Source organism: Podarcis vaucheri, assembly GCF_965113315.1.
Source record: "Podarcis vaucheri genome assembly, chromosome: 5".
Taxonomy (NCBI): domain Eukaryota; kingdom Metazoa; phylum Chordata; class Lepidosauria; order Squamata; family Lacertidae; genus Podarcis; species Podarcis vaucheri.
The window spans coordinates 100,707,961-100,728,676 of NC_138763.1; the positions used below are offsets into that span (position 1 = coordinate 100,707,961).

General features: G+C 42.1%; 1 protein-coding gene across 2 annotated transcripts in view; it reads left to right on the forward strand.

The window, feature by feature from the left end:
• The window catches only part of SEMA3E (semaphorin 3E), a 166,807-nt gene that overhangs the window by 103,303 nt on the left and 42,788 nt on the right, over window positions 1–20,716 (forward strand). For both annotated transcript variants that reach the window (XM_082223092.1, XM_082223093.1), the window contains exons 3-4: window positions 2,986–3,045; window positions 5,440–5,559. In XM_082223092.1, the coding sequence (XP_082079218.1) occupies window positions 2,986–3,045; window positions 5,440–5,559 (180 nt within the window). The remainder of the gene's footprint in view (window positions 1–2,985; window positions 3,046–5,439; window positions 5,560–20,716) is intronic.

Genomic DNA, 20,716 nt, shown 5'->3' on the forward strand with positions numbered 1-20,716 from the left:
CAACCCGTGAGTAATTGGGCAACCGGGTATAAAAGGAGGAAAAAAGAAAATTTTTTCCGGATTTGGCACGAGCGGGAGGGGATCCAAAAAAGGAAGTCAGTCCCCTCCCTGATTGTAAACATGCTAAAACAAGGACTGAGAAACCAAGATCGATTCAGAAGCTTATTGATGACAAAAATTACCAACTCCACGATGTGAATTATAAGAACTGTGCTGGAGGAGAGGAGTCGAGGGTGAGGAGAAAAAAGCAACCCCCCCCCCTGGAAACCGGGGCGATTCGGATAGCCTGGCGAAGAGAGATGAAGATTTTGACAGCTGTCAAAGGAGCTGTCAAAACTGGAAAATATAAAGAGGACTTTGCTACAAGTTCTTTGCTGGTTAATTTTGTTACAATTTGATATAAATATGGATATAAACTGTCGGGGAAAAGAAACAACAAATTGACTTTTGGATTGGAGGATACAAAGTTACTGTAATCCCTCTAGAGGGGATTTGGGACATTACAAGTGTCGTATGTGGAAAACTACTCTGGGATGTGCAAAGGTCTTATCTCCTGGGAAAGCTACAGAACTGAAATATTATTTTGTCTACAGAGGTGACCATAATACAATAGAATCTTCTATTGAAGCAAGAAAGGAACTGGACGTAAGTCTGTGTCCCTGAATAACAAACCTCTGTAGAGACTTTAAATTTTGGAACAAGAAATGTTTTGACAGCTGAACAAGACAGAAACCTGAGAAACCAAGAAATAAAAGAGTAAATGACTGAATACGACACGGAATGAACAATGGGAGGAGCAACAAAAGATTAAAGAAAATTAAAGGCCTCTATTAGATTGGATTTTTGAAGTTAAACATCATTAAAACAACCAAATCCGAAGAAACCAGCAAGATGGACTGAGACAAATTTGGCTGTGGACTTAAGATCTCCAGGCCGACAACATATAGACAAATGGACATGGGGAATCAAAACCGGGGAAGGGAGGGGGAACCTTAGAATCCAAAGGCTTTGTAACCAACTTTTTGAAATTCTCTATACTTTCTATCTTATATTTTCTATAACTTTGATATTATATGTTTTTGTTTTTTCTTTTTTTTTAGAAAGGGGGAACTCGTGGAAGGAATGAGAGCTGATCTTAGGGGGAAAATTTTGTTCTATTATAAGACGAGGAGTGACGTTAAGATTGTGTAAATTTAAATTGGTTTATGAGTAAAATATATTAGGTTTAATGAGAACTTGTGGAACCAACTTAGAGAAAGGGGAATACAATCGGGAGGGGAAGGAGGAAGTCCCAGAAAGAAGGTTATGAAAAGAAGGGTCTAAATTAGTTTCTCTCTTTCTTTCTTTTCTTTATTTTTCTTATTTTTCTATTCTGTTATTATTGGAAATTTTAATAAATATGATTATAAAAAAAAAAAAAAACCATTTCCGAGGAGGCTTACGTATCATAAAAACAATAAAAAATACCAGCTGGCAAGATAACGTAATGCCCTCCCCCTCAAAAATTGAAGATGGGAGAAACAACAGAAGGAAGAACAACTGGATATTATTTTGGAGTGAACATTTTAAATATTTTGAAGAAATCCTGTACATATATACAACTGAAAGACAGATAGCTGGAAGTTCTGTGTATTTTTATTTCTTTTCATCTATTCCTATTTCTTTTTTCTTCTTAAATTTCTCTGTTTCGTATCTCTTTGTTACCTGCTGATAGGACTCACCTTTTTCTGTTTGGGACAAAAGTTGAGATATACTTGTGAGAGAAGACCTGTCCTGTCTCCTCCTCCTTTTTTCCTTTTTTTATTATTTTTGGGCTTAGATTAGTTTGTTTTTTATTGCATTTTGAAAAATCTTAATAATTTTTTTAAGCCTCATTTTGCCTATTGAGTAGGCCAACCCATCCAAAATCTTTTCTGCCTCAAGTATCCATGAACTTCTGTAAATGTCTGAATTCGTACTGCCTCTCACATAGCCTCGGTTTCTTCTGATAAATTTTCACTTTCATTCTGTTCAGTCAAGAACAGAGGCTGCTCCATACAAGGAAAGATGAGCAAAAGGTTGGATTAGTATAAACTGAGAATTATAGCCTCATTTTACCATCACTGCATAAGTTCCCAGGGCTCACAGGACGATCCTATACCTCCCTGCTGGTTTCAGATACCAATCCTGCTACAGCATACAACGTTGCCACATTCTGCACAGCAGCGTTCAATATTTGGCAGATGATAACCTGTGCCACAGGCTGGATGTGATGAGCACTCGTACTGGAGTGCTCTGTAGACTGATAGCTGTGGTCTTATATATACAGTGGTGCCCTGCAAGACGAATGCCTCGCAAGACGGAAAACTCGCTAGACGAAAGAGTTTTCCGTTTTGGAGGTGCTTCGCAAAACGAATTTCCTATGGGCTTGCTTCGCAAGACGACAATGTCTTGCGAGTTCCTGCTGGTTTTTTTTCCTCCCCCCCTTTTTCTAAGCCGCTAAGCCACTTATCAGCTGATCCGATCAGCAGATAAGCCGCTAAAAGCCGCTAATAGCGCTAATAGCGCTAATAGCGCTAATCCGCTAATCCGTCAATGGGCTTGCTTTGCAAGACGAAAAAACCGCTAGACGAAGAGAATCACAGAACGGATTCTTTTCGTCTTGCGAGGCACCACTGTACTAGCCTTTTGAGCTCTTTCACCCTTGTCTGATATTCCTAACCCTTCTTTTAGACTTTCTTAGCCTCTTTTGGATTCTTACGGATTTTTATGTATGTATTCTGTTTTAACTCCTTTTAGTTTGTTTTTTTTAAAAAAAAAATTTTAAAAAAGATTTTAAATGATTTTAAATGATTGTATCCCTCCCTCCTTATGCTGGTCTATGACTATAATAAAGATTTGTTGTTGTTGTTGTTGTTGTTGTTGTTGTTGTGCTTGCGCCATACAAGGAAAGATGAGAATTACAGATCCTTTATCCAGATTATTAAATAACTCGTTTTATTACAGATTCATTGGCCTACTACATCCCTGCAGGTGGAGGAATGCACAATCAAAGGAAGATATGCTGTATGTATTAACTGGAATATTCCTATTTACTGAAGGGAGGGGAGTATCAGAGCCGGGAACCCCTCTTTATGCAAGACCCCTCTCTCCCACATACACAGGGCCCCCATCTTACATGGCACTCAAACAGGGTTGAAGATGTTTGCCTCCTTTAGCATCCGCTCATGAACATGAGTGCCCCCAGTTGCAGACCCTCCAAGTGTCCCTATTTTCCAGGGATGTCCCTGATTTAGAGAAGCTGTTCCTGTTCCTGATTTGATCTCTGAATGTCCCGCATTTCTGAAGGACGTCCCTATCTTCATTGGAGAAATGTTGGAGGGTATGGAGTTACCTGACCCCTGAGCTGCCTGAAAGCAATCCTGAATAGGGAAGGTTTTTTTTAAATGTTTAATTATGTTTTTATGTTGGAAGCTACTGGGCAACCCAGTAAGATGTGTGGGGTATAAATAGTAATATTATCATTATGGAATGGGGTGTCCTTATTTTCATCAGAGAAATGTTGGAGGGGGGAGGGAGAAAGAGAGAGAGAGAGAGAGCTTGACCCAGCCTTCATTCTGGCTCTTATATGTCATTCCTTTCCTTCGAGATCATAGGAATGAGGCTTAAGCCCTGAATTGACCACCTTAGATGCAGGAGAGCCACACAGGTGTATTCCTGTTATTAGCATGTTATAAAAAAAGCTGACCAGCTGCAACATAGGCCACATTGTTCTAGCAGCCCTGGTGGGTACAAGAGATGAGCAGCCAGAACCTCACCTGGGACAGCTCTTTGATACCTGGTATAACAGCTGATCAGATCAGGTGCAACAGCATATTCCTTAAAGGTTATAGCACTGACTGAGGGAGTCTCCTAGGTGTATGTAAAGAGTTCTTCTGTTATTTTAATTCGACACTGAGGCCCATCTGAACTTCACAGTTCAGAAGGCTGCACATGAAACCATCTTTAAGGTTATAGTTTTCAAGAGCATAAGATGTTACCATGGATAGGTTATAAAAATATTAAATACTGAAGTCACTTTCTCTCTACCATTTAAAATAACTTCTCCTTTTGACTTCCTAAGCTTTTTATCTCATATCCGTTTCAGAAAAATAAATCGTTCCGGAAACATCCCCTTCAAAATTCTTTCAAAATGCATAACTCAAAACATGTTGATTTTGATGCACCTTGCTTATAACTTGCTTCAGTCCTGAGCAATAGAACATTTAGCAGATGTTTTCACGCTTTTCTAAATCACTTGTTTAGTAGTGATTTTGCACTACTGCATCCTTTGATAGCAGGTCTGGACAACTTGTAAGCTGTCAAGCCAAACATAGCTCAGCTTTGAGGACTCTCCCACCAGGTTCTGGTTCTGGATTCTGCTTGGAACTGCAAAACCTAAGGCCAGGAAGATACCTAGCCAGCCATAGCACCTCTGCAAAGAGAAATGAGACCCCTTACAGTAGGTTAGAAAGGGGGATTTTTGCAGCGGCACCATGTCCCACTTAAGAGTTGCTAGGCCTCAAAGTTTGGACTGATGTTTGGGGGTTTTAGGCTGTGATCTTATACGCAATTATCTTCTAGAAGTAAGCCCCAAAGGGACATGCTTTTGAGTAGGACTGAGTATAGTCATGTGTTGTCTCCACCCCCATCATTCTGCCCGGACGCTGAGGTCCAGCGCCGAGGGCCTTCTGGCGGTTCCCTCATTGTGAGAAGCAAAGCTACAGGGAACCAGGCAGAGGGCCTTCTCGGTGGTGGCGCCTGCCCTGTGGAACGCCCTTCCAGCAGATGTCAAAGCGATAAACAACTACCTGACATTCAGAAGACATCTTAAGGCAGCCCTGTTCAGGGAAGTTTTTAACGTGTGATATTTTACTGTATTTTTTGTTTTTATGGAAGCCGCCCAGAGTGGCTGGGGAGGCCCAGCCAGATGGGCAGGGTATAAATAATAAATTATTATTATATTATTATTATTATATTATTGTCAACTTTTTTCTCAGGGTTTCCAAGAAGCATTAGAATACGGAAAGAAGGCCTAGGCCCCTTTTCTGCTTGGCTTGTTGAAAGGAATGAGATTCCTTGCTATTACTTCTTCTCTCACATCCATCAGACTCTGCTTCTGATGCGCCAGATGTTCTTCCCTGCCTCCATCATCTCCCAATTTGGCCGCCCCACTCCTCTCACAGGCTCCTCTTCCGGATTCCCTGAGTCTGAGGCTCCAGAGGCCTGACAACTCTCACTTATTTCACCTTTCTCCTCTGTGGAAGGGGAACTTCCATTTAGAGTTGGAAAGCACATCCATATGCCAGATGGATAGAGGAAATTTGTTCAAAGTGCAGTCTTCATGATGTCACCTCAAGAGACAGAAGGATTGCTCTTAAACAAGGCCTACTTAATTGCAGTTCTTATCTCTCCTCTCAGGAAGAGTGCGCAAATTACATCCGTGCCCTGCACCGATTCAACCGAACACACCTGCTGGCCTGTGGGACAGGAGCTTTTGATCCCGTCTGTGCCTTTATCCGAGTTGGCCATCAGTCAGAGGTAAGAAACACTCTGTACAATTAGCCCAAAGAAGTCCTCTGTGAGTATGGGAGTGGGGAAACTTTGTGTAGTCTTCCTTCAGGTCTCTGTGGCTGCTGTATGGGGACTGAAGGTCCGCACACCAGCTGCATTGATTCTTTATCGGCTCTCGGAACCCACCCTTTCCCCGAAGGTTGCAGAACCACAGATGGTGAGCTAGACAGGAGCTTCAGTGCCACTGCTGAAGGACCCAGCTAGTTGTAGATGAAGCTGCTTGGAAGGAGAGGAAGACAAGGCCATGAGCCTTGAAAGGTCTACAGCTCCTAAGCTCCCAGCTTCATTGAATTGCTTCACTGACAAAGCCTTTGGGGAAAGTGATACATACTATGACAGCCAACGTTGTCATGAAGAGAGATAAAGACCATTATTACTCAGGAGACCTGCATTCTGGTCAGAATGCGTCTGTGGAGAAGGAAAGCTAGTTGTGAAGACCAAGACAGCCAGACCTATTGGCTCTCTAAGCTGCCATTCTAATTCCAGAGCCAAGTGTGATGGTCACAAGACCACCATGATTCTTACATGAGTGTGATTAGTTGTGTTGTATCATTCATACTCTCCCAATAAGAAAATGAAAAGGATATAATGTTCAGAAAGCAGCATTAGATTTGATTTAATGTATTTTTATTGCATGAACTTTCAGAGAGAGCCTACCAGCTTAGGGGTAAACATCAACTGACATCCCTACAGACACAGCAAGGAAGCTTAGAAAATATATGCAGTTACAAAGACTGTCCTTTCCATTTACAGTTTTTATCCAAACATATCAGAATGTTTGCCAGAATAGTTTGCATTTTATTATAAACTATCAAGCAAAGAGTGTGTACATATAAATTCTAGCCATAATTCCCAACAGAAAAAAGCATTGCTGAATGATTTCCTAGGGAAAGATTTGGATGGATTGAATAGGATCTGCTGTTTCCTAGGATATTGAAAATCTCCTCCTAATTGCTTGGAGCAGAATTCGTGAGCGATATTTACATTGGTGTAAAAATACTGTATACAAATCACATATATTTTTCATCAAATGTTACACTTGTTTTGAAAGTGTGGTTTCAGTCAGAGACATTACTATAGGAATGACATCCATGTTTATGCATGCTCAGCCTGAGTAAATGTTCTCGCTATAGCAGTAATATACCTTGCATTCTCAATTTAAGGCCTGCCAGTTGGAGCTGTTACCTTAGTCTTGTTTGTCAAACAGGCTATAGGGAAGCAAAAACCTCTGAAGATCATACATGTCAATGGATATACTATTGGTTTTGTGAGGGAATGTTCACAATCACCCTAGTACAGCAATGCACTTTGTATATTTTTATTCTTAGGCTCCATTTTTTGTTTTGCCGATATTGTGTGTGTGTGTGTGTGTGTGTGTGTGTGTGTGTGTGGTCTGATCAATAAACTTTGTTGTTGCTTCAAGATACATCTATCAAGAGCCAAGAGCCTAGATACGTAGCTAAATAGTCCCACTACCTCCAACCCCGTTCAGATGAACTATATAGATAATAACAAATAACCAGAATCTGCCTCCCCACCACCCACCCATTTCAAACCAGTCTTTGCACACACACACCTTTTCTTGGATTGCCATTTCTTAATTAAGTTCCCACCCGCAAAGAGCTATTTTACAATCTATCTAACAATGTTAGTTGTTATGTTACTGTGCTACCTGTTCACTTTATCACTTTTGTTAGTTTGCGTGGAAATTGTTCGATTTGGTTGTGCACTTTTTGATGATTTTATTGTTTATGACTACTTTTTATGTTTGTAATTATGCAATCTCTTATATGTTGTAAGCCGCCTGAGCATGGTTTTAACTTTGGAAAGGTGGCAACCAAACAAAACATCAGATTGATTGATTAGTGGTTTTTTGTTTTTAATTATTTGTAGTAATTCTACTTCTATAATATTGTGAGTTGCCTTGGGTGGGTTACGTCCCCTAGAGGCAGCCTCTAAATGATTTTAGAAATAAATAATGCATCCAGTTGAAAAGGCTGCCAGTGGTTTGTTCCGCTTCAGCATTGACTAAATGCTCTGTAATTAATTACTCAGTGAATTCTTGCAGGCCTGTTTCTCATTCTTGGTTCTGTTAGCTGTTTTGTGAGCTTCCATGTATTTCCTCATCAATCAATCAATAAAAATGAAAAATGCATATAATGAGGAGGGATGTAGTGCTGCAGCTAAGAGGCTGAGCTCAGAATCGGGAAGAGAGCAGTTCAGATTTCACCTCCTCCACGAACTCATGAACTCAGACACACAGCCTCATTCCCCAGTACATACATGGGAGTTATGCTCACTAACCTATGTAGCTGTTGTGTAAGGATTACAGCAAACTCATGTCCGTGATGCATTTTGAACACTCAGAAGTGCTCCACGGGAGGCAATGGTTGTTCTGATTGCTGTGGTTGTTAATTCTGTCTGGATTGTACTGAGATGTTTGATCCCACCTTTCAAGCAACTAGGCTTTTTCTTCATTTGTTTTTTTTAAAAACAAACAGAATGCTAAAGCTGCAATTCTCCCTATGTAGACTTGAAAGTGCATCCCACTGATATCAGCAGGCAGTAAGCCACAAGGAATTCAATAGGATTTGATTTTGAGTGGCCGTGGTTAGGAATGCACAGTAAATCTCACTGATTTCAGAGGAGCTTACTCATAAGTAACTGTCCTTAGGACTAAAGCCTTAGAGCTGTAGTGGATGAGTTTGAGCCCCGCATGATGAAAAGAAGTGCACAAACATTTTCATCCTCCCCCTTCCCCCAAAATAGCATTCTGGGGAGGATGCTAATCTAGAACCCTTTCTCTGACTCATTTGTTTTGTATTTGATTTTTCCGCTGCCATGAAACAATAAGGGGCTGCTGCTCACCTGTTTTAGCTCTTAATGTGACACAAACAAGGTTAGGATTAGGGTGTGAATTTACTTGAGCCCAGCATCAGCCGAGTTATATTTCCAATTGCACTGTGCATGAATGGAGATTTTACCTGCCATTTATTGTCTGTTGAGCTCCAGTGCATTGTTTGAATTCACAGACTTTCAGTTCATTGTTTCTGCTCTCTGTCCTTCTTATGCAGCCTGCAAATAGATTCCCTTAATTCTGTCAGTAGTTATAGGCACCCAGGCAAAGCGCTACAACTTTCACAAGGGAACTGGGATATAAACTTGTACAGCTGTCACAGGATCTAAATGTGGCCGATGGAATGTCCTAGGACATGCATGTATTGGTGTTGTGGTTTTTTTATTTAAAAAAAACACCAGGCATTTAAAACTGACAAGTTGAAATGCTTTTTATTAATTGTCTCCATAACCAAAATTTATGCTGTGCCTCCCCGCTCCGCACATCTGACAAGTAAAGGAAATGTGGATAAATGGATATTGTTATATTAATAAGACATCTGTTATATAGGATTAGTGATATTAGTCAACCATGAGGCCATGTGACAAAGGTTTTGAAAAATGTGTTTCACCTCATGGTAAGTTATGAAACGCTTGCGTGAATCCACCAACTGAAAGAAAAGGAGAGCCATTCCCAAGTCCTGTGGTACCTTCAAAGATGAACAAATGTTCTGTGGCGTGAGTTTATATGAGCCAGACTTCACCCAGGCATGAAGTATTTACCTAAATTGGTGTAATGAGAGAAGGGTTGTTGATTTTTTTAACTGATGAGGCAAAGTGGTTAAATAATACAGGATAATGACCACTCCCCACATTAACTGTGGGGCGGCTTTTGCATGGTCGCGCACAGCCCCCCCCCAAAGACTACTAGACCCCCAGCAAGGTAGCTGGCTTCATTGCCCCCCGAGCTGGATACCTATAGGTTCCTACCTAGCCTCGTCAATTAGCCAATCCCAGCAGGGGAGCATTGCCAAGGGAGTTGGCCAAGTAGAGTTAGGACTGCCCACACGCACAATAGAGGGTGTAACTTACCTGTTGGTCCTCAGTCAGCTCCTGAACTTCCGCCACCCTGCCCTCCATCAGTTTATGCCTTCTTTTGCAGTTTAACCTTCTTCTTTACAGCTATGCAGGCGCTGCTGCGGTCCTAGATGGTTGCCGTTGAGGGACCGGGAAGGAATTCCCCTGCATTGGCAGGTTTTGCCTTCCCCGTAGCAGAACGTCACAACTTTGGTGGTTTGTAGGCCTTGGGTGGAATCTTTTAGTCTATCTTCCCTCGACTAGGGGGGCCATGAAGTGGGGACCCATGCCCCCCCTGCGGTGGCGATCCCAGGGTTCTCCGTTAAAGGGGTTGTTTTGAGGGGAGGCACTGGCCATACGCCAATGGGTTGTCAGTGCTCTCCCCTATGACGCAGCGAAATGGGGGGCGGGCTCTCTGCTTGAACAGATGTTCTCTAGAGTCAGCCCAATCCCCACACACTTTGGATAACCCTGATGCTCCCCGGATCTCCAGCTGGGAACTGGGAGGGATAAATCCCCAATGCCTAAGCCAAGGTCTTCCTACACCTGAGAATTTAATAAAGTTGTGGCTAATTTTAATTCCATAACACGTTGTCAGGTGTGAGCAACGCCATCATTGGGGAATGGCTGGGTTCTTTTTCTTTCACCGCGATGACTGAATAAAATCATAAGTAAGAACTTTCTTGTTTCCTCCCTGCTTCTTGGTGCCATTGGGGGAGGAAGTGAATTCCTCACGCCTGACACCTCGTTTTATAATTTTGAGTTACCTTTGTAACAATGTCACAATGGCCCACATTACCCAAGGCAAAGTTTTCATCCTCTTAGCTCAGGGGTGCGGAGCCCTTCAGGTATTGCCGAACTACAAATCCCATCGTGCCCGGCAAACATGGCCCATGGCTAGGGGTGATGTGAGTTGTGGTTCAGTGAGACTCCCCAATCTTAGCTGTATTGTAACCATCACTTTCTAGTGTGAGAGAGCCCAGATCTATCTTTCCCACCAACCACATTGTAATCAGCTGCCAATAATAAAACTGCCTCATCTTCAGTGAGTAGATAAATGCCTGCCGGCTCATTTGATGGAAGAGTCATATTTTAAGGCTTTGTTTTAACAATTTTGGTATGTAGAGACCATAGCAATCACTGCTGTGCGAATGAGGAGCTGTTAATTGTGGACATTTATCTTTTAATGTGCAGTTGGGTTTTTTTACTTATCAATTGCCATTTTTGCATTGTGGTATATGAAATAATAAGTAATTAAACTTATTTCTTTATTTTAAAATATTTGTAGGCTACCTTTATGATTAAAACTGGGGGGGGGGGGTGCCTCTACACCCAAAAAGCAATGAAATGTTTTGGTTGACTGCATGGGTCTGCTGTGTGTGCCCTGTTCCCTCTTTGCAGGCATGATGTGTGATTTGATTAAGAGACTTTTGAGAGTGAGAAAACTGTAGCAATAAGTAAAGAAAATGAGGACTATTGACTCAGCTGGTTCTTTAAAACTAGAGTAGTTGACCTTTGTAATGAAGGCACTTATTAATACTTCTTGAGCAAACTACTGCAGAGAAAGTCAGGTCTCATTGTTTTGAAGGAGTCTTTGTATGAGACATAGGATGTGTGGATAGCTGGAGAAGGCATGGCTTTGTCTTGTTATACACTTCTCTGTGTGCATCCTGCCAGTGTGAAATGACAACTGGGAGTAAAAATGCATTATTGGTTTTTTTGAAGAGTCTAGTCACAGCCTTTCCTGGTTCCATATGACCCACTGCCTGTTCTTTCCCTCAGGTGGTCACGCCAGATGTGTGAAATCACTCAGCCTTTAGGTACATCGTCCAAAGAGCATTTAGACACTTGTCTAACTACGCCAAAACCAGAAGAAGCAGAGTGGGCTTATAGTTTGTGGTCCACACTTAACCCCAGCTTGTCGTGAGGAGGGGGAATAAGATTTAGGTTCATGCATTTTCTTTGTGCTCTACTCTTGTGCACAACACAAGTAGAAAGGGACCTGAAGTCCATGTATATACTTCTGCACGTGTGATTCAAGCACCAAGGCAAAAAAAGGCGCAAGCTTTGCACAAGGGAAGTCTACCTGCCTATGGATTGTTTTGAGTTCCATCGTAAGCCCAGAGCCACATGATGTGATGCTCTGTACGAGGTGCACATTGCGGTTGTTAATCACCCTCTCTGTTCTTCAGTTCTCTTGATGTAAGATTGTCCTCATGAGCAATAAATTATTTTCTGCCTGATGACACCTACATTCTGTGGCCTCGCTGATTCATAAGAGAGCCAAAGGAACAATGGGCAAGTTTCAACGCAACCTCAGAATTCAATTTTTCATATTTTATAAGGGTCAGACTATTTGTCTGGCACAGTGTCATCTACTCTGTCTGGTAGAAGCTCTTACGATTACCTACTTCCAGAACCTTATCAGCAAGAGCTGCCAGAGACTGAACCTGGAACAGCATGCAAAGTCCTTTCGCTGAGCATGTGCTCTGCTGCTGTTCTTGATCATCAGGACCTCAGATCCATTCTGGGGTTAATTGCATGGTGCTACAGCACAGAGATCTGATGCTTCTGTCAAAATGAAAAGATAAATAATGTACTCCAAATTTAACAGAATACTTGAGTGGATCCGTGCTGTTATGGTCCCTGCCTTCTTCCTGAATTGGGCAAAGGTAAATTAAAATTTCATTTTGAAATGGTGGCTGATGCATAAACCATCGGTCTGACCTAAATATCACTGCATATCATTGTCACGGCTCTGTGTCTTCTAATAGCTGAGATACTTTTCTTCCCTTTATGGCAGAGCATATGCTTAGCGTGCAAAAGATCCTGGGTTCAGTCCCTGGCAAATTCAGGAAGGGCTAATCAGAGGAACCCCACTGCTGCCTTCATGTCTCTGTGTTTCAAACATAAGCATTAGGGTGGAGAGGGGTTTCTGGTCCACAGGTCATATTCAGGTCATATGGCATGCGAGCTGTTCCTACCTGCCCCACACTTTACCTATATGATGGTGTGGATCATCTGCTGATGTGGCAACATGGGACACAGGTGGCGCTGTGTTCTAAACCACTGAGCCTCTTGGGCTTGCTGATCGGAAGGTCGGTGGTTCGAATCCCTGCAACGGGGTGAGCTCCCGTTGCTCTGTCCCAGCTCCTGCCAACCTAGCAGTTTGAAAGCACATCAAAGTGCAAGTAGATAAATAGGTACCACTCTGGGGGGAAGGTAAATGGTGTTTCCGTGCGCTCTGGCACTCGTCACGGTCCTCCGTGTGCCAGTAGTGGCTTAGTCAAGCTGGCCACATGACCCAGAAAACTGTCTGTGGACAAACACCGGCTCCCTCAGCCTGAAAGTGAGATGAGTGCCGCAACCCCATAGTCGCCTTTGACTGGACTTAACCATCCAGGGGTCCTTCACCTTTACCTGATGTGGCAACACATGGCTTGCTGGAGCAAGGCACGCTTCTACCGCCAATCAGCTGATGGGTGGTGGCAGCATGTCTTGATCCATGGGCATGAAGCTGTTTGCACTGAAACCATTGCTAAAATGGAGGCATTTAGGGGTTTTCACAATAACTCCTGTTAAAGCGTGTTCTCCCTAACAGAGAGCACGTGTTGCGGTTGGGGTAACAAGCCACCTTGCCATGACTAGGCAGATTTGTGAGAGACCCAAGCCTCCTAAGGGGTTAAGATTGGGTTGCTGGGGCAGTTTTGTTGTTGCCAAATTTGGAGGAGGCGTTAGAGTCTTTAAATACAGGGGCCAGACATTGGACTTCCTCTTGGCCGTTTTGTATTGGATCACCCGCCCTCCCTCCCTTTAATAGGGTTCTTTTCTTGTTCGCTTGACCTTGCTATGCCTGTCATGGGGTCGTTCGCCTTGGTGCGAGGGCCTGGTAGGAATTTTGCCATCTGGCTGATTGGCTGGTGCCATTTGGTTTTCGCCTACTGCGTAGCAAATCGTCACAACTTGTAAGGTTGGCGGTTAGGCATTGGTTAAATTGGTGCTTGGAGGGGTAAGTGCCTACCCCTCCAAATGATGCGAAGGGAATTCCGTTAAAGGAATCCAGGGGCTTGCCATACAATTTGTCCTTGTCCCCGGAGTCGGACCTGCGGCCGTGCAAGCCCCACCGGAACATGAGGGTGAGTAGTGCGAGACTGATGCCCAGCTTCACTTTCTCACCCAATACTTGTTTCCCACACTGGCTTCCGTTGGTGTCCAGAATGCCAGCTCTGTCCCTGAGGGCATGGACAGATAGTCATAACCAATGCCTAAGCAACCACTCACATTTTTTGTATTTAAATAAAGTTGTGGCCAAAATTATGCCAAAAACCTTAAACAAAATTCACGTGTGAAGTGTGAATTTTTTGGTGGGTGGCACTGTGGGACTCAACACGCAAATCACACCCACTGCATAGATTCTGCCCCAGGGCTCGCTGATTGACAAGAAGTGTGGGGAAGGCAAGAATGTGTGCAAAGATACTTTGGACTTTGCCTGTTTAATTGATTTGCTTTATTTGCAGCACAATCCTAAACTTCTCCACTCAGAAGTCTATTGCATTCATTGGGACTTCCTCCCAGATTTAGGACAGCAGCCCTTTTCCTTGTGGCGTATGGGTACAGGAGTGCAGTTTACAAATTGCTGTTCTTGCAAGGCCACTTCATGCAGAACCACGTTAAGTGCATGAAATCATGCCATAATTTCAAAGCTTCCTAAATGGCTTCACATAAACAGTGGACTGAAGGGCAGAGCGCAGCAAGCAAACAATTTCAATAGTAACTAGCACTGCATATTTGATTATATAACTGGATTTGCTTGATAAACAGCCCTAATTGGTGGCTTTCTGGATGGTTGGCTCCTTGACCAGACAATGACATACTCAGGCACACATAAGCAGTGTGTCTGGCTAAATACGCTCAGGGTAAGAATTTGTCACACTCTTCATCTAGTGAAGGGCTGACTCCTGTTTGATCAGCGAAACCAGATGTTGTGCCTCCCTAAGCCCCTGCACGTTGGGCCGTGGAGATGAGGTCATAAGGAAACAGATCTAGGAGAAATAATTGCACAGAGCCGCCTTGGTTTGGATTGCAATATGATAGGTCAAAAAAGATAGCTTCGAATAACAAAAATAAATATTTGTACAATCACGGCTCTCAAGTGAATCAAGTGAGGTTTGGGTGGGTTACATTCATGACAAGCCATTAGGAAAGTGAGCACAGGCCATTGAGAAAGAATGTGAAGAAATGTCATAAGCAAACCTTCATCATTCCCACCTAAATTGATGTCCTTTACAACTAGGGTTGGTTCTCTAGGCTTTGCCTACATTCAGAATCACCGTGTTCTGTGTGTTTCTTCTACAGCCCATTCTTAAAATGGTTCGTTCACAAAGCCTGGGATTTGCTTCATAGTGAAGCCTTGCTCACTCTGGACTGTTGCAACCTGACAGCCAAGTTTACTTGGAAGAAGCACAGAGTGCTTCAGCCTCTGAGGAGAGGGCAGGATAAAACAACCAAATAAGAAAATGGCTCCGTTGATAGGGCCTGCTTCAAACGTTTGGCAGCAGCTCGATTCAAGAGTGATTGTGACATGTGTAGGCACCGTTATAGCCTGATCCCAAATGTGTTGACTCAGAAATAAGACCCACTGGGATCATTGGGAGTTATTTCCTGGCAATTCTGCATAGGGCACAAACCATGAGGCAGCTGTCCACGTTCTTCCACTTTTGCAAGTGGGTGGAGTCATTTCTTTGAACACATTGCTGATGAGATGGGATGGAACACTTCTGTTCCCTTGAATTCTGCAGTGCAGAAGGTTCCAAGTGGACAAAACACTGATAGGAGAGTTGCTCAGAGTTGAAAAATGGAAATAAGCCTTCAGAAGGAAAGCTTCCTTTGCCCAAAGCCCCTTGGTCATTTTCACGTACGTCCCCTGGGCCTGGCTACTCATTTATTGAATGTCTGTGATCCTCCACTCCTTAAAGACAAAGTGTTTTCCCCACTTTCACGTCTCTTTGTCAAGATGCATGGAAGTTCTGCAGAAAAATGAATATTTGTTGACCGACAAATATTTTTTCTAGATTCATTAACATGGCACTTGTAGCTTCAGGTTAATGATGATGTCTTTAAAAAAATAAGGCAGTCCGAATGTAACTTGACATCTTCACGTGATCTTTCATATTCTTCCAATGACTGACAAATTGCTGCAAATGTGAGAAAATAAGTAAATAATTTGATTTTGGACCTGTCTTTGGGTTTCATTCTGCTAGCTCCATTTGACAATTAATCTTTCAGCTTGTGATGACTCCTGCTGATATTCATGAGCTGACTGTGCTGTAAAGTACCAGGGAACCGGAATAAACACTAAATAATCTGTATTTAATAATATTTGAGAATTATTCCGGAAGTATCCCAAATTAATTAATGGTTTTTCTCAAGAGACTCTTCACTGCTCCTTTTTCCCTATCTCAAAAAGGTCATCCCCCTAGGTGTGCCATCTTTTCATTCTCCTCATTTTCACTCAGTCATTCATGTAGAATGCTAATTACATCTTAAATATTCATAGGCTTAAAAAAATGCTATGCTACACTTCCCATTAGTTTTTGGGGGTTTTTTTGCTTGTTTGTTCTTCTGATAAGCTCTACAATTTCCAGTAACCAAATCTTGTTTTCCTTTTTTTGCTTTCCTACTGTACTAAGCAAAGGTTTTGCACCTTCCGTGAAACTGCAAGTGGCAAGTCTTTCTTTTCAAAAGACAGGCAATCTGGGTGGGGTCGTACTGAATCCCACCAAGTCAGGGGTTGAGCCTGGAAGAATCTCTAAGCTCACGCTTGCAGATTCTAGCAGGACAGAATCTGGGAGGGTAGAAGTTGGTGGATTATGTTAGAAGTCTGGCCTGGTGGAACCTGACGGAAGCAGGGAACAAACTAATTTTTCAGTTTCTATTCCGCAAAAGCTTATGCTGTAATACATTGTTTAATCTTTATGGTGCTACATGAGCATTCATTGTTTTCATTTGCAATGTATGGTTTAGCTAGGCAGAGTGCATTTCGAACAGTGGTATCTTCACAAAGTGGTGATGGAACATGGGATGGGGGAGTTCCCGGTGTTCAACAAAAGCAAGAAAAATACGGCAAGGGTAGGAAAGCTGTGGTTCTCCAAATGTTGTTGGACTCCAAAGCCTATCAGCCTTGGCCTGCATGGTTAGTGGTCAGGAATGATGAGAGCTGTAGTCCAGGAACATCTTCGGAGCCACAGGTTAGTTATCCATGGCCAGAGGCAGATTTAGGAGAGCGCAGCTGGTTTGGTCACACTAGGCGCTGAGCCGTGGGTGCACCACAGGGGATGCCAGAACTATGAATTAGAATGGAGCATGAGAAGTCAGCTACTGCTGTGGCTCACAGTATCGCCATTACCATCATTAAAGTGAACTATACACCCATGCAAAGAAAAGTTTGGGCAATTTTCAAATTGCTGTTTTGTTGACATGGTTACCATTTTGAATCCCTAACTGTGCAGTTGGCTCTCCAAGCAGTAAGCTAACCAATGCATTTTTTCAAAAATTAGGTTTTATTAAAGATTTCTTGTGTTACAAAACAGACAAATAAGCTGAGAAAAGTACAACTGGGAGAAAAGAGAAGGGAAGGAGAGGGGGAGGGAGAGAACTGATACATGCATGGATTTGTGTTCTCAGTATGCATTAAATCAAACCGGCATTTCTTGATCACAGCAATCAGGATGGCTATTTTGATAGGAATCCCAAATTTTTAAACTTACAACAAGGAGAAACCCAACTTCACTCCAGATTTTCCAGTCTGTTTTTACTTTACAGTCCCATATACTGTCTATATCATTTATGTGTAACAAAAATATAGACTGCAAAATCATACTTTAGGTTATGATTTATTATCTCTCTTTTGCTGTTTATCTTTAATAATAAAGATTTCATAACCTAGCACTATTGTTATTCAATAAATTTCAATAGTAAAGAAGATTAAAAACAGATCTTAGGGGAAATGGCTGCAAAGTATTAACTTTCAACATGCTTTTTAGAAAAGGAACAGATGATTCTATGTAGCTTTATATTAACTGATTTTCAATTTTCAATGTGTTTGAAACAATTCAAGTTCAGTGTCCCTTTGGCCCAATATGTCATCAGTAGTAAAGTTCTTAATGTGTCTAAACACCACAGAGATCTCTCTATGCTCACCTGTTTGAAAGTCCACATATAATCAATAGCATAAGGAATATTCTTTCAGCAAATATTTCACTGAGAACTTTCTATGTATGGTGTAATAATCTGACCATTTTATATTTGATTTGATTAATCTGATTTGCATCACTTCACATTAAAAGTTCACAAAGTGATTTACAATAGATATAATACAATGAAGCATGTTAACTAATGTGAAGTATCAGTCCTTCAAAAGTCCTTTAAAAGCATAATATGAAAATGTAGGACAAAAACAAATTTCCTGTCTGGTATTTACCCAGATACAAGGTCTGTTTCTGGATTAGAAATTTCAGTTTCTTAAGTCACTGAATATTCGGTCCAGCACAGATTTACACATACGTTCCATTGATACCTTTGGCCTTAATTACCCAGCTTTGACATAACACGGTTCATATCAACCTCCTTGTTTTCTGTATTCATCCGTTAATGCCCTTCTCTTAGTGCCACCTTTGTCTGAAGTGGAGTGCAGCAAGAGATGACTTTGTTGGCTATGGAGTACACTGCCCAAGGAGGCTTATGTTGCACCAACATTGTTTTCTTTCAGACACCAGGCATAACCCTTCCCATTTGCCCAGACTTTTAACATTTTGCTGAAGGTTATTTCATCTGTTGGTTCATGCATCTTGCAACTGTTTCTCTATTGATACATCCACACCCACCCACAGATAGATAGATAGATAATACTTTATTTGGCTATAAGCCCACAAGGTAAAAAACCATCAATAAGTAAAATAGCATTTTACATTCTAAAATATCAACTAAAATATTTAAACGCATACTCTCCTTGACCTTACATACAATCTCTAGATGTAGCATATTGTGGCCTTGATTATAAAGATGGTGGATAGAGGTTACTAGATTTTAATAGTCGTGCAGCATTCCATGAAGTCTTTTATATGAAAGAACTGAATTCAGGAATCTGGCAACCTGTAATGTTCTATAAGAATCAATGTCCTGGAGTAGATAGGCTAGATGTGATTCAGGTGGTTTTGCAAGAGTTTCCAAAATGATTGAACTCAGAATCCTTGATCGGGGAACAATATATAAAGGACAATTAAACAAGATATGATGAAGGGATTCTATTGATTTGTTGTCACATGTGCATAAAACAGAGGTTTTACCATTAGAAAATCTATTGTTCAGCACATTTGAGGGGAACACATTAAATCTGGCTCTAACAAAAGCGAATCTATGCGACGCAACCGATAAGGTAGACAAATATCGAGGTATCTGGGGCATAGATGTAATGCCCTGGTTTATCAGGGAACAACACACCCACCCACCCTTATGAAGGTCGCTGTGAAATAAATAAATAGATTTGCCCTCAACTGACCAGTCTCCACCACCTATCTTGCATCTGCTCCCCCATCCTGGCACCAGTTCTTCTGGGTGCCCTTCTCAGCCCTCGCGCTCTGTGGCCAGCTGCCACCACGCACACTGGCTCCCTGCAGGCAGGCAAGCTCTAGACAGGCTAAGCTTTCCAAGCTGAGAGTCTCTCTTCCCCTCTGTCTCTCCTTCCCCCATGGGCCCTCCCTATTAAAGTGGGGTGCTCCCCACTTTACGCAATTCCACTTATGCACACAGGGCCCCAGAAGGTAACTCCCACATAAGTGGGGGGGACAGGACGCCTGGATATGTGATATTTGGTATTGCTTTAAACTTGCATGTGAGCCATTTTTAACTCACAAAGAAGGGGTGCAAATAAACAAAGACTGTCCTATTGTTAACTTTCAGCGGAGAACAGAGGGGAAAGGGCACAGCAAGCTTGGGGGAGGAGGTGGGTAGGCAGGGAGTGTATAAATTTGTGGGGCACTTCTGGTTACCAGTCTACGGTTTGGCAATCGGGTAGCATTACTTTGAACTGCTGACCTGGTACAGTACATCAACATTACTTAGATGCAGGAGATGTGAAGTATAAATGAGTTGCAGTTGTAGTGGTATGAGGTACAGAAAGGTGCATTGCTCGAGTTTTTACATCTATGGTCAGCTGTGCTTGTCATATTTAATCCCAAATGCCGACTCACACAATAACACCACCCAAGATATTTCTTCTCATGATCATACTCCACACAGAAGTTCTCTTAAAGCTTCTTTCCATATGTCTTTGTCCAGATGCATCCCACAGTTCGTGCAGTACATTTCTGGGTCCCTTGCAAGTGGCCTCTGTACATCATGAGCTGCAGTTAGTAGACGTTAGAAGTGAGAAATACTTCTTCATTGCATTAGTGTCTCAAGCGCAGTGGGCAAAAGATGGTGGAATAAGGGACAGCCATGCAGCCAGGAAAATTTGCATGCAGAAGAGCTTGTCAGCAACATTCACATGGGAGGGGGATTTGAAACACCCCCTTTTCTCATTTATAGCTACATCAATAATGCATATTCCAATTTTCACTGGAAGCATCCCTATTGTGGATCAGTGTCAACATTCCTAATTCCATGGAGCGTCCACTATTTCTCTTATTTGTCTTTGCTAAATTGTCTTTAGCGGTAATATGAAGGCCGTTGTCTCAAAAGAGCAGAGGGGAAATGCAAACAGAATGAAGTTTGCATGGACACAGACTGAGTGGATAGAGAATAGCTAGCTGGACGCAGAGCAGGATCGGGCCCAGAGGGTATTTCTGTGTTTGAAGAGCTATCAAGAACAGCTTAGGATAATAATTTTCTCATTAATATTAACATTGCTTATTTCCTCAAATGTGAAACCTGTAACAAGAAATGGAGTGGGGTTTTGCATGATAAGGAATTGACATTCAGTCCTGACCTTCTTCGCTCACAAACTACAAAGAAATAGATACACGTTGTCTTGATGTGTGTTTTCAAACTTTGCCTTCATTTGCTATTAAAGGGCAATATACTATTTAAGATAGATTACTTACAAATACATCCATGTTTTTGAATGCTGTTGTAAATACTGTATATTCTGAAGTATAGGGGGAAAACCAAAGTTACCAGCTTTCCCCTCCATCTAGAGTAATGATGTTAAATCCAC